The 13459-nt window shown below is 50.4% G+C and overlaps 1 protein-coding gene across 3 annotated transcripts in view; it reads right to left on the bottom strand.

The window, feature by feature from the left end:
• DOCK1 (dedicator of cytokinesis 1) overlaps nucleotides 1-13459 on the bottom strand; it is a 528588-nt gene that overhangs the window by 89256 nt on the left and 425873 nt on the right. For all 3 annotated transcript variants that reach the window (XM_058698107.1, XM_058698106.1, XM_058698109.1), the window contains 2 exons: nucleotides 12164-12264; nucleotides 2159-2217 (listed from right to left, as the gene is read on the bottom strand). In XM_058698107.1, coding sequence (XP_058554090.1) covers nucleotides 2159-2217; nucleotides 12164-12264 — 160 coding nt within the window. The remainder of the gene's footprint in view (nucleotides 1-2158; nucleotides 2218-12163; nucleotides 12265-13459) is intronic.

Here is a 13459-nt window from a genome sequence, read left to right as displayed (position 1 = left end):
CACAGGGTAGGATCGTATTAATGCACCGCTGACTTTAGTTTGCTAGCGTTTTCTTGAGGATTTTTACATCTACGTTCACATCAGAGAGGGTGGCCTAGAGCTTTCCTGTAGTGTCTTTATCTGGCTTCAGTATCAAGGTGATGTTTGTATCATAAGATGAGTTTGGAAGCATTCCCTTCTCTTCGATATTTTGGAAGAGTCTGAGAAGGATCGGCGTTAATTCCTTTTTACATGTAGGACAGAATTCACCAGTGAAGCTATCTTGTCCTGGGCTTTTCTTTGTGGGAAGTTTTGGATTGTAGATTACCTGACATATGTCTGTTCAGATTTTCTGTATCTTCATAACGCAGTCTTGGTAGGCTGTACGTTTCTAGGAATTTATTGTTGCTTCTAGGCTGTCCATTTGTTGGCATGTAATTACTCACAGTAGTCTCTTTTGATCCTTTTTATTTCTGTGGTATCAGCTGTAATGGTTTTGTTTCACCTCTCATTTTATTTTATTTTATTTTACATTTATTTATTTTTTGAGACACAGAGTGAGACAAAGTGTGAGCGGGGGAGGGGCAGAGAGAGAAGGAGACACAGAATCTGAAGCAGGCTCCAGGCTCTGAGCAAGCTGTCAGCACAGAGCCCGACGCGGGGCTCGAACCCACAAACCGTGAGATCATGACCTGAGCCAAAGTCAGACACTCAGCCGACTGAGCCACCCAGGTACCCCTTACCTCTCGTTTTATTTATGTCTTCTCTCCTTTTTTCCTCGTTCATCTAGCTAGAGGTTGGTCAATTTTGTTTATCTTTTCAAAAATCCAACTCTAGTTGTGTTGAATTTTTTGATTGTTTTTCTGTTCTCTATTTCATTTATTTCTGCTCTCGTCTTTATTGTTTTCTTCCTTCTGCTGACCTTGGGCTTCATCCTTTTCCTAGTTTCTTGACGTGTTCAGCTGAGTTATATTTACCAATGAAGCCAACACTGTAGATCCAACAGACCTAACAGACATATAGAACATTCCACTGAGGAACAGCAGAATAACATTCTGCTGAAGGGCACATGGAACGTTCCTCAGGATATACCACATCTTAGGTCATAAAACAATTCTTAACAAATTTATGGAGGGGTGCCTGGGTGGCTCGGTGGGTTAAGCTTCTGGCTCTTGACTTTGGCTCAGGTCACAATCTCATGGTTTGGGGGTTCTAGTCCTGCATCGGACTCTGAGCTGGCAGTGGGAGCCAGCTTGGGATTCTCTCTCTCTCTCTCTCTCTCTCTCTCTTTCTCTCTCCCTCTCTCTTTGCCCCTCCTCCACTCATGTGCTCTGTCTCTCTATCTCTCAAAATAAACACATAAATAAACTTTAAGACAACAACAGCGACAACAAAATTTAAGGAGACTGAAACCAGACCAAGTATCTCTTCCAACTGCCGTGGAATGAAATCAGAAGTCAGTAACAAAAGAAAAATGAGAAAACTCACAAATAGTGGAAATTAAAGAGCCTGCTCCTGAAGAAACCAATGGGTCAAAGAAGAAGTAAAACGGGAAGTCAGGAGATATCTTGAAACAAATGAAAGTGACAACAAAATCCACCGAGACGTCTGAGGTGCAGCAAAAGCAGCAGCAAGAGGGAAATTTGTAGTGACAAACACCTACGTTAATGTCTCATCTTAAACACAAGGATCCCCTGGTGTTTTCACTGTGCAAGTGTGTTATGCTACCGCCACCTGGTGGCGCTCTGCCTACATACAAGGTCCGGTTCTGAGTAGGCCAAAAAAACCCCTTTTGACCTGAGGGTAGAATATGGTAGAATATATTGGACTGAATAGTAAAAGCAGTGACATTGTGACAAGGAGATGAGCTACACGGTTGGATGCCTGAGGAACGGAGGGAATGTTCGTGACGCCCAGAAGCAGCTTCGAAGCAGAGACGTGTTCACCTGACGTCAAGAGGGAGCTGCACGGATGTTTCTATTTGCTCCCTGCCCCATCAGGTTTTCTTCCCATCTCCTGTTTACGGAAAACAGCTATTGCAAAAGTAGCAATCGCTCTCCGAGGAGAAACGACTCGGATGTTTCGGATGCCCCAGCCCCGACAGACAGCCGGGGGCAATGTCGTCGCCACCACACATTCAAGACCGCCACCACGATGTCCGGAAAGCCCCGCTACTCACCAAGGTTGTACCACATGTCTCTGATTTCGAAGCCGATCTGCCTCCTCATGTCTCCATACCTGAGAACCGAGGACAGGGAAAACACTGAGTCACCCTTTCGAGCATTTGGAAATCAGACTTAGATTATTTTTAAGCACAACGAAAGTCCCCCATCACTGAGACAAACGAAGACCGTATCGACGCTGGGGCGTATTTGCCCCCAAAGGGAACGGAAGGAGGAAGGATCGAGCCAAGGGAGTCTCCCTTTCTCATCACCTCAGGCTCTGGAACGTTCCCCCCCCCCCCCCAAACACCCCCATGGGAGTATGGGTGAGGGGGTGGGGAGTAATAGCAGCATTTTCCTTTCTTCAATCTCTAATGGCAAGAGGAGGACCTGGGTCCCTGGCCTAAGGGGGAGCTTGTGTGCAGAGCATCCAGGCACCACAGACACGAAAGGGCATCCTCCAACCCTGCTCACAAAGCAGCTTTCACACGTTAAAATTAAGCCCTGGAGTGGACACGAGAGCAGGGAGGGAGGCCTCTGCCAAATATCCCTTTGGAAGGGCTTTGCACCAAAAGAGGTCAACAAATATTACCCGGTCTTTTGTTTATCAAGGAAAATAAATGCTAATTTCCCTTCTACCCGGTCAGCAGAAGAGGTGTGTGTTTCGTGAGAAAACAGGACGGGAGGCTTCGGAAGATAAACATTTATTAGTTTGTGAGCAATTTAACTTTTTCCTTTATTGCCTAACGAAAAAAAAAGCCTGATCATATTAAAAATAGTCATTTGCAAAACGATCGTAGAGTACGACAGTATAGCAGCTGGGTCATCAAGCCGCTCTGTTCGTCCTCACATCAGCTGATGTGGAAAGGAAAGCTGTGTGTACAGATGACCCGGTTGTGGCTCCAACAGCAAAGATCCTCCCCGTAAATCATCAACCGCAGTAGGCTGCCCCCTTATAGAAGTCTCCGGTGCCCTAAGCACACATCTGTCACTTCCGGCCAGAGAGGGCTGCAGGCTCAGACTCTCAACCAGGGAAGCCTGCCCTGGAGGCCCCTTCACAGAAGTCGACCCGGGGGCACAGCACTTGTCCTGGTGCCACGGCCCACTGTACAGACAAGAACTGAGCTGGGAGTGTCAGCCCATTCCCACCAGGACAAGCTTGTCCTCTGATGTCGATGAGTTACCTTCCTGCCCAGCCCTACAACCGGGTGAGTGCTGATGTGGGTGAATTCGGTGAGGGAGAGAGGGGGGATCTTGGCCAAGGAATGTACCTGTCCCCACTGCCCCAGTGAGGAGCGGCCCATCCGCTGTCAGCAAAGATACTGGACCGAGTCCGTGGGTGACCAGAGAGCATCCTTCCATGTCCAACTGGAGCCCCAATCGCCCAGGGTGTGTATGATCTAAGCCCTGTTCAGCTGTGCACCCTGTCCGGGCTTGTAGATCCAGCTTCCCGATCCCCATTTTGCTCCTGCACAAATGACGAAGGGCCCCGGCAGCCGCTGCGGCCCAGACCCGGAGACAATGGGGCCGGCTGGCACCCTCCTGGCATTTACCCGGAAAGAGCACCGCGGAGCGTAAAGCCATACTCACGCCCGGTGCTGATGCCGCCTCCTGAGGCTGCGAGCATCTCGCTGTGCGGGTGGATGATCACCTCTCAGGGAGCAGGCATCTGGGGACCCCGGGAGCTCGGCATTGCAGGCAAGACCCCGGGAACATAGAGACCCCCCCCCCCATCCCCTGCCAGCACGAGTTCAGAGCCCCCAGAGGTGGTGAGAGCTGGTCACAGCGGCTGGCCTGCCACTGCCTGACTCAAGCTTTAAATACTCTTCTAACAGCCAGGGGACTCCCTCTGCTCCCGAGATAATAGCTCTCACACAACAAGAAAGGCCAAAACGCCTGGCGGCTGGGGCCATTCGGGAGTGACCCGATGTCTCGTGACCTACAGTCACCCGCCACTTCTCCAGAGCTGAGGCCGACCCCTGGGTGCCAGAGGGCCCACGCAGGGAGGGAGCCCCTGCCGCTCTGCCTCCTCTCCCTGCGCATCACCTCTCCTTACGGTGCCCACAGAGGGTGAGATGGTCATGATGCCTCGCTTGCATTTCCCAGTTACGCTGTCCTGTCTTGTATGTGGAGGACGATGTGCCTTCACGGAATTTGAGGGCAGGATATCAGCAGAGATCCAGGAGCACATCCCTCGCCAGAGGCAGCTTAATCTCTACACATCTCCGGGTAACCACCTGGTAGGGTCACGGCTGTCACCAGAACTCAAGGGGGGTTCCCGGAGCGTTTGTACCTTCCTCCTGAGGAGGAGAAAGCAGCAGTCCTCGGGGCTAACGCTCCTTACCTGGGAGCAGACCGGGGCTGGCGGCCTTGTGGGTCAGAACCAAGGTCATCTCTAACAGCCTACACGGGAGGGAGCGGAATCAATTCTGGAGGGGGGAGCTAGAGGGCTCGGCTGAGTCACAGGCAAGGAGGGGAGAAAAAGATCCCGAGATTCGGACCCCAAGCCCCACGCCTTGGCCCGCAGCACTCATCGCGAGGGCCCGCAAGTGCGGGTGTCCCTGACCGCAAGGCACGGCGCTCTGTCACGTCCCGCCAAGGGCCCTGGTTTCATCGGACTCTGGCAGTAAGACTACGGGGTGAGCAAAGGGACGCTGCTGCAGCCCTCTTTCCACTGAGGAAGCAAAGGTTCCCGGTGGTGAACGGACCAGCCGGACAGCAGCACGGAGCTGGGGTCACCTGGCACCGCCCCCCACAGCCCAGCCGCCCGTGCCCACCCCCAGGAAAGGGAGCACCTCCAAACTGCCAGCGGGGCCCCCAGCAGACAATCCCCCCACAGCCCAGGTAGATACAGGGTCCCCCACCAGGCCTATTGCTCTGACCTAAAATAGCAGGAATCCGATCTCTGAGGCCTTATCTCAGTCTCTGGTTTCGGGAGTCTTCACCCCAAGGGACAGAAAACCCACTGTCCACCACAGACAGTCCAGCCTTGGGGGTGAGGCTGACCTGAGCCCAAACAGAGGCACACTGGGCAAGTCACCTGGCCACTCTGACCCTCAGTCTCCTCTTCTGCAGTCCTGGGATAATGATGTATGATGTTCACCTGCTAGGATTTTTTAAGAATGAGAGAGATAAGGCCCTCATATGTCCTAGCAAGTACCCGAGCCACGCTACGTGCTTCCTTTACAAGCTCAGACTAGGCCTCATACAGCAGCCCCCTCATGGTTACAATGGCCATTTAAATTGATTCATTCGGGGAGGATTACTCATTGATTCATTAATTACCGAATGCTTGCTAGAGGCCAGGCACAGAGCTAATATGAGAATATTAATATCATAGGCAGAACAAAGTCCACAGATAATTACCCTCCGATGTGAAGAAGGAAAGATGTAATCCAGTCAGAGGGGAAGGAAGAGCATTCCAAGCAGAGGCATCAGCAGGTGCAAATGCCCCGTGGCAGAGCAGGCTAGGTGATTATATTGGCCAAGTAGGAAAAGTGGCTGGAGGACAGGGAGTCTGCTCCTTCCCCTTAAGAGAACAAGGGGAAAAAAAAAGAGAGAGAGAGAGAACAAGGGGGATGCAGTCTGAACAAAGGCCACAGAGGCAGCTTTTTAAAGTTTATTTATTTATTTTGAAAGAGAGAGAGAGAGAGAGAGAGAGAGAGAGAGAGAGAGAGGAGGAGGGGCAGAGAGAGAGGGAGACAGAATCCCAAGCACGCTCTGAATGGTCAGCATAAAGCCCAATGTGGGGCTCAAATTCACAAACCATGAGATCATGACCTGAGCTGAGAAACCAAGAGTCAGATATTTAACCGACTGAGCCACCCAGGCGCCCCCACAGACAGTTTTTTAAAGTTTAAGTTTCGGGGCACCTGGGTTTACTGACTCTTGGTTTCTCAGCTCAGATCATGATCTCACGGCTGCATGAGTTCAAGTCCCGCATCGGGCTCTGTGCTGGCAGGGCAGAGCCTGCTTGGGATTCTCTCTCTCCCTCTCCTTCTCTGTCCCTCCTCCATTCATGCTGTCTCTGCCTCTCTCAAAGTCAATAAATAAACTTTTTTTTTTTTTAATTTTTTTTCAACGTTTTTTATTTATTTTTGGGACAGAGAGAGACAGAGCATGAATGGGGGAGGGGCAGAGAGAGAGGGAGACACAGAATCGGAAACAGGCTCCAGGCTCCGAGCCATCAGCCCAGAGCCTGACGCGGGGCTCGAACTCACGGACCGCGAGATCGTGACCTGGCTGAAGTCGGACGCTTAACCGACTGCGCCACCCAGGCGCCCCAAAACTTTAAAAAAATTATGAGAGAACAAAGTTTAAGCTTCAAAATATTCTTGAAATAAGAAATGCGTTTTACTTTACTAACCAACACACATATAAAATGTATGTGTACAAATGTATGAAGTGGTAACCTCACTACCTTCATGGTCTCCGTGAAGTATGGTCTCCAAATAAGTCTGTTGGGCATGACTGTCGGTTGAACCGTGTCATCTATAAGAACGTGTAGAGGTCCTGGCCCCCAGAACCTGAGAACGTGACCTTATTTGGAAACAGGGTCTTTGCAGATGTCATCATGTTAAGATGACATCATACTGGATTGCGGAGGTCAGAGGGAGGTTAGGTCCCGGGACAGGTGTCCTTACAAGGGGAAGGAGATTTGGAGACACGGGGAAGGAAGCCACCTGAAGACAGGGGCAGAGTTGGGAAAGATGCAGCCAAGGCCAAGGAGCACCAGGGACTGGGGACAGCCACCTGATGCAAGAGAGGCACAGAACAGGCTCTCCGTCTGAGCTTCCAGAACGAGCCAAGTCTGCCCACCCCCTGATTTGGATTCCTAGCCTCCTGACGTGGGACAATAAACTTCAGGCGTTTCGAGCCACCCAGTGCGTTAACTATGAGGGCGGATGATCGCGGGAAATGAGTGCGATGACCATTAAGCTGGCATCCTGGCCCGAGGAAGGGCTGAGACGCACAGCTGAGAAAACGGCCTTCTGAAGGAGGGAGAGTGGAGTAAGAAGTCCCGAGAGCAAGGCTCGAGGAGCCCAGCCACCGAGTGAATGGCCCGACGGAGGACCAGGAGCCTGACAAGGAACAGCGAGGCCAAAAAGGAGGAAGAAGGTCGACATTCGTTCTGAGAACGAATGAAAGAGACAGATCGGTGTTAGGAGCGGGCGGAGGTTGAGGAACGGAGACAGATGTGGAGGCCGCTGGAGGGAGGTGATGGGCCAAGTGGGACATTTGAACGCTGAATCCCTGAGGGAGGTGAGAGGAGGTGGGACCCCAGCAGCGACCAAGGGAATAAAGTTCATGACACACAGGGCTCGGACGTGCCACGGTGCCCGGTGCCACAGGAGTTCTACCACGTTCAACGGAGCACGGTATCACTCGGGCGTGGGGAACACGTGCCCCCTGCCAACAGGGACTCGGCACAGGGCCACCGTTTGTTACGTCTGTCTCCCCGGGCCCCTGGCTAACTCAGTTCACAGCGAATTTATTCTGAATGATCAGAGTCTCTCACAAAATGAGCACAGACACAAGTTATACTTTTTCTGAACTATTTCTTGTCACAATCTGGAGCGCAAACACAGCTTCGGGATTAGGTCACGTTGCAAAATGGGGCCTGTCACAGCTTTATTTCCCTCCAGTTTCCCTAAGAGCAACGTCTGTAGTTTGACCTAACACATGCACGTCTCAGAGCCCCACGTGGAGATATTTGTTTACGGGGTGTCTCATTCTGGGTGTGAACCTGCTTGGGATTCTCTCTCTCTCTCTCTCTCTCTCTCTCTCTCTCTCTCTCTCTCCCTCTGTCCCTCCCCCACTCATGCTGTCTCTGTCTCTCTCAAAGAGAAAAATAAAAAAAATAAATAAACTTTAAAAAAAATATAAAAAAATAAAGTTTAAGTTTCAAAATATTTTTGAAGACATAGGTTTTACTTTACTAATCAACACACATATAAATATATGTGTACAAATGTTTTAGGAAGTGGCAACCTTACTACCTTCATGGTCTCATGAGGGTGCGACGGGCGGAGGGCAGATCTCTATCGTAAAAAATAAATAGAAATAAGTACATAAAGACGAGAAGCAGCATGGAAGACAACTGGGGAGAGGGTCTTCACGGAACCTGCATAACAGGTTCAAATGCATTGGCCTGAGGTTGGCCTTCAAATGTTACTCTCTTGGGCTGAAACTTTTAAGTGAGCATCTTATGCTTAGAAATGCTGGATGCCCAATTCCTGAACCCCCTCTCTCTTCCAGGACAAAGACTGGTCCTGAACACAGGAGCCTGTCTGTAGTCACAGGTCACGTTGTCACATGCCAGGACACATGTGTCCTGTGCACTAAAATGGCCAAGCTGGCTGCTAATCAAAAATAAACTCTTTTACATCTGACTCATATTTCCTGAGTCCCAATAATGTTGAAGATTGGGGTGGGGGGGTCGGCTGGGAGAGGGACAGATGATGGTCAGGTTTCGCATGTCCTCTGTGGGCAGTCACTAGCAACAAGGATGTCTGAAGGCTGAGTCAGTTAAATTTTCTTATGATACACTTTGGTTCCTAGCGGTTATTTATTTTGTGATTCACTGGAAGATCTCCTAGTCAATTTGGGTTTGACATAATCAGTTCTCTGCGTGGTATGGCCCATTATTTTACGTTACCCCCATGCACTTTGGGGAATGTCTCTGGAACGAATATCCTAATTATCTCCCAACCCCGGTCATTGGGAGGATGGAGAGCTTAACGAGTGGGAATGAACAGGCTGATCTTTGGACACCGGGATTTTCTATCGTTCTGGGCCACAATGCCGTGAACCAGGCAGAAAGGAGCTGCTGAAGGCACAGAGGGAGAGGAGGGTTGGTGGGGGTGTACAGGTGTGGGGGGAGGGGGCTCCACAGAGAAGCCTTCACTCAGATGCATTTGGCTGGATTCAGAAACCCTAGAGCAGTAGACAGACCCCAATGGAGGCGGCCAGCGGCTATTAAATGGATGTGGCATCACTCCACCTTCGGAGCCCATGGTTCCCTCTAGAAAAAGACAGCCTTGCTCATCACACTGCACTGTGCTCTGTGTCAGCACCCAGCCTTGTGCTCGGACCCATGGGGTCGGCTCCCACATCACTGGGCCTCACGCTCTCCCCCAAGCCCTCCGGGCCTGGCCACTCACCTCTGCTTCAATAACCCACAGCATCTCTTTGCTCAAAGATCAGGCCATGCCCTTTGGGACTTGAGGACCCTTGTGGGGACTGGCCGTTCATTGACCCACGGCTCGGTCAGCCAACCTGGTAATTTGGCTGCTCCTTTGCCACACAGCCTGGGATCCCCTCCTGCCAGAGGCCTTGGGCTCCCCACGTTGGCTCCTAGATGCCAATGTCCAGGCTGTCATGGTACCCTGGGGGTGCCCAGCACCAGGACCCTGAGTGCAGAGCAAGTACTCAATCCCTTGGCACTAGCACAATTTTAAGCAGATTAAAACGGTTCTAGGTCCTGGGAAAATGTAAGCATTTGGGTAGGATGCCTTTAAATATGTCTTATGTAGATTTTGGTACTTAACAATAAACCCGCAGCTAGATTATAAAGTGTTTAAGGTACAGAAAGAGGCATGAAAAATACAACAAACATGGGTGAACCTGCCACACACATGGGAGCCACACGGCCTCACGGGCCACGGGCGCTTGTCTCAGACACAGAGAACACCTGTCCTTGGTGGCCTATGAAGGCCACACGCTGAGCTTAGGCCCCTGGGAGAGGGCCCCTCAGGCTGCACAGGGGCTGAGGCAGTCCTGCCAGAGTCTTGCAAAGACAACTACTAAAATGCTTGGGAGTTTTTCCCTTGCAGAATCTATGAGAAAATTTCAAAGGGAAAATCCGGAGTCTCTTATCACCACAGTTATGAGAAAAAGAATGCTCAATTCAGAAGCCCTGTCGGCTCTGGAAGGGGAGACACCAGCTGGCCGTGTTTAATTTTCGTTGGCTTTGAAGCCTCTAAATGCACATAGCTATGTGAGAAGCAAAGGTTTTCTTTGGCAGCCGAGGCCCTGTGTGGTTAATGCATTTATTGACGTTGCTCTAGCTTAGAATGTTAACATTCACACACCAAAAGGGGGCCCAGGGCAGAGCCACCCCATTCTGGTCTGGAGAAGGCTCAGAACCAATTGTTTTACGCTAAAAACCTCAAAGGAGATGCCAGCTCTTTTAAGCCAGATTTCCGGGTTCCATTCCCTTCTTCTCCTGCAGGCATCTTGGAGGGTTGGCCATGCTGTGCGCTTGGCAAAGAATGGATTCTGCTGTCGGCTGGAGCTGGGTTTGGATTCCCGCCTCACTGCGCAGTGAGCCCCATACACACAGGTGGATTCACCTGCTGCGGGCCAGCTTTCCTTCTGCAGGACTGGATGACAAGGCGTCCCAGGCATCCGGGGCTGGCTGTGAAGGAGTTGTGTGGTACTCAGAGCGGGCCAGTTTTTTCTGCTGCTACTATAGAAACTTCCACCGGGAGAGCATTTAAACCACAGGATAGCCGCATCTACCAGTCGCCAGCCCTAATTTTATAGGAGCCCTGAGATGATGTTAACTGGGCAAAGTGGAAGCTTCCCTATTGAGCTGGTCCCCAGAAGGCACCGCCCGAAGTCTGTCCCTGGGCCAAGCCTAGCAGTCTCACCCCATGTTGGCTCCGAGTAGGCCAACTCTGCTGCTAATAGGCCTTCCCAGGAGTCCCCAGTGGCCACCCACTTGGCCTACACCTTCTGGGGCCTTCCTCTTTTCTGAACACTGAACACATGTCTACATCAACGGTCAATGGACAGGAGCCACCCAACTGAGAAAGCCTGAAGGAAAGATGGCTGGCTGGGAGCCGACCTTTCTGTAGATGGCACAAGGAAAGGATAGAAAGTTCTAAGAGCAACGCAGGTAAACGTCCTGGGCTCTGAACTGCCAGGGTCAGAATGACCAGGTGGTTGGCACTGGCCATGTGGCTTCACCTTCCTCATCTGCGAAGTGAGGATGATAAGAGAACCCGATGAATAGGTTTTGTTTTGCTTTTAATGATTATACATGAAAAATGCACACGGAGTGCTCAGCGAGTCACTGGCATGTAGTACGCATTCGGTACATATTTGCTAATAAAATTCTTACTCTCCAGGGATGATGTGCTTTCGACGTGGCCAGCATGTGAGATACATGCTCACAGGACATGAGGAGCACTGAACAGCTGTCACCTTCTGAGACTCCCTCTGGAATTGCTAACATCAGGGAGTGGCACAGGGTCGGCAAAGCCTTGGAACAGTCAATGTGAAGCAGAGGCATTACGAAATGACTCACAGAAACGGGTGACGTGGAAACATGGGAGCAATCGGAGAACTCTTCTCCGAAGTCCTTATGAAAGGGGCGCTCAGCAAAGAGAGAGGTCGGCGAAATTGAGGCAGAAAGAGGAGAGGGGAGGCGACACCCTCAGGGCACCCAAAGTTTGGAAAGAAAGCATGCAAGGGCTCTTTTCTTTGTCCTGGACCAGTAGCCATGAAGGATGCAAGAACTGAGGCAGGAATGTGGGGTGCCCGAGAGGTCTGTTAGGATGATCCAAGGGCTGGTTCAGCCCACAGGATCCCCTACCTGGAGCACGAGAGGGGGAACCTCTTGCAAAGAAGGAAACCGGGAAGCTCTCACCCCAAAGGAGTTCTTCAACAATCTCAACTGTGCCAAGAGCTTGCATTAGAAGCTTCCTTTTTCGAAGGAGCATTGCAGAATTGGGCAATAAAGAAAACCATGTGTGCAATGACATCAGCAAAGTGCATGGCAAAAGCAGCTATCTCCAGAAACTCCCATTCTGTGCGGTGCTAATGGTGGTGGGCACTGACTCTGAACTCACCAGGATGAACCCTGCAATTTTAGACCTGATCCATGGGCTAGAAGAGGCAATACCAGATTCATGATTTGAAACCACCCTTTCATTACACCATGATTACATCTCAATTTGCATACCAAGACGACGTGGAAATTATGCAGGCTCCTGCCCATGACCTCGCAGACTTACTTGTTAAGGATTTTGGCTCTCTTCGCGCTCGAAAAATTCTCCAGTTGCAAGGACTCTTGAGTGAGGAAAGCGACAGCCAGGTGAAAGTAGTTGTTCCAAAGCTGAAAACCAAAACGGCGGAGACACTGAGGTGCTGAACAGCTTAATAACCCTCTGAGACATTCCTCATTTGCCCCGCACACACCTCTGAGATGTTTAGAAACCCGCGGTCACCTACACACATGGCTAACCAGCCACCCAAGGTGTGGTTCCGAGCTGGGCGTGGGCACTGAGGTCACGGTGCGCGTGCTCAAAACCCAGGTCTACCACCTCCCTGAACAACTAACTTAACCTCTCGGTGCCTCAGTTTCCCGAGAGGTAGAGTGGGCATTTAAGTAGCACCCATCTCATAGAGCTGTCAGAGAATCGAAGGAGTATATACGTGCAAAGCCATTGGGTGGTGCCCCGCACGCAGTAAGAACATAATAACGTTGGCTCTTACTGCTATATGCCATTGAGCCCCTTATTTAATAATATGTAGATTTCGCCCCACGTCAGGCTCTGTGCTGACAGCTCAGAGCCTGGTGCCTGCTTCGGATTCTGTCTCCCTCTCTCTGCCCCTCCCCCACTTGTGCACCCTCTCTCTCCAAAATAAATAAACATTAAAAAATATTTTTAAATTAACATATAGATTTCTCTAATTGTATACAAACACTAGAAAACTAAGGAGGAGAGATGCAAAAAATCCAACATTTTATATTCCAAAGACTTATAGACCATGTGGCTGAACAGACAATTCAGAAATGACTTTGCTATAAAGCTCCACGCAGTGGAAGGTGTGTGTACTTTAACGTGGTAACCTGGACATGCTGTCATAAAAGCGTCATTGTGGGTAGATTCCTAAAGCATGGAACTAATGCCCCCTGGTCATGTCAATGCTTAAGACCAGCTCGAAGACATTAAAATGAAGAATTCTTGGAGCACAAATGGGGATGACTCAGACATACTCTTCAACCCACTTGGCTTGTGCCAGAGGACAGACTGTGGGGCCGGGGCGGCGGGGGCAGGATTCCACCTGCTCCCGGTGGGAAAGAGCTTGGACACACTTCTCATCATACGTCCAAGCTTGAAGGGCCTTCGTAGTCTTTGGAAGAAATTTGTGGGTGCTGGTTTTCTCATTTACACAACAGGGATAATATTTATGCTATCGAATGAGATTGTTGCAAAGGTTATATAAAAATAAGGTGTTAACAGTACTGACTCTATTTTTAGTTACCTATGAGGTAAGTGGGAATTTTAAACAAGAGTTGTAAGTAA

Source organism: Neofelis nebulosa, chromosome 13 (assembly GCF_028018385.1).
Source record: "Neofelis nebulosa isolate mNeoNeb1 chromosome 13, mNeoNeb1.pri, whole genome shotgun sequence".
NCBI lineage: Eukaryota > Metazoa > Chordata > Mammalia > Carnivora > Felidae > Neofelis > Neofelis nebulosa.
Note: the sequence above shows the minus strand (reverse complement) of the source record. Positions and strands in the feature narration are given on the sequence as shown.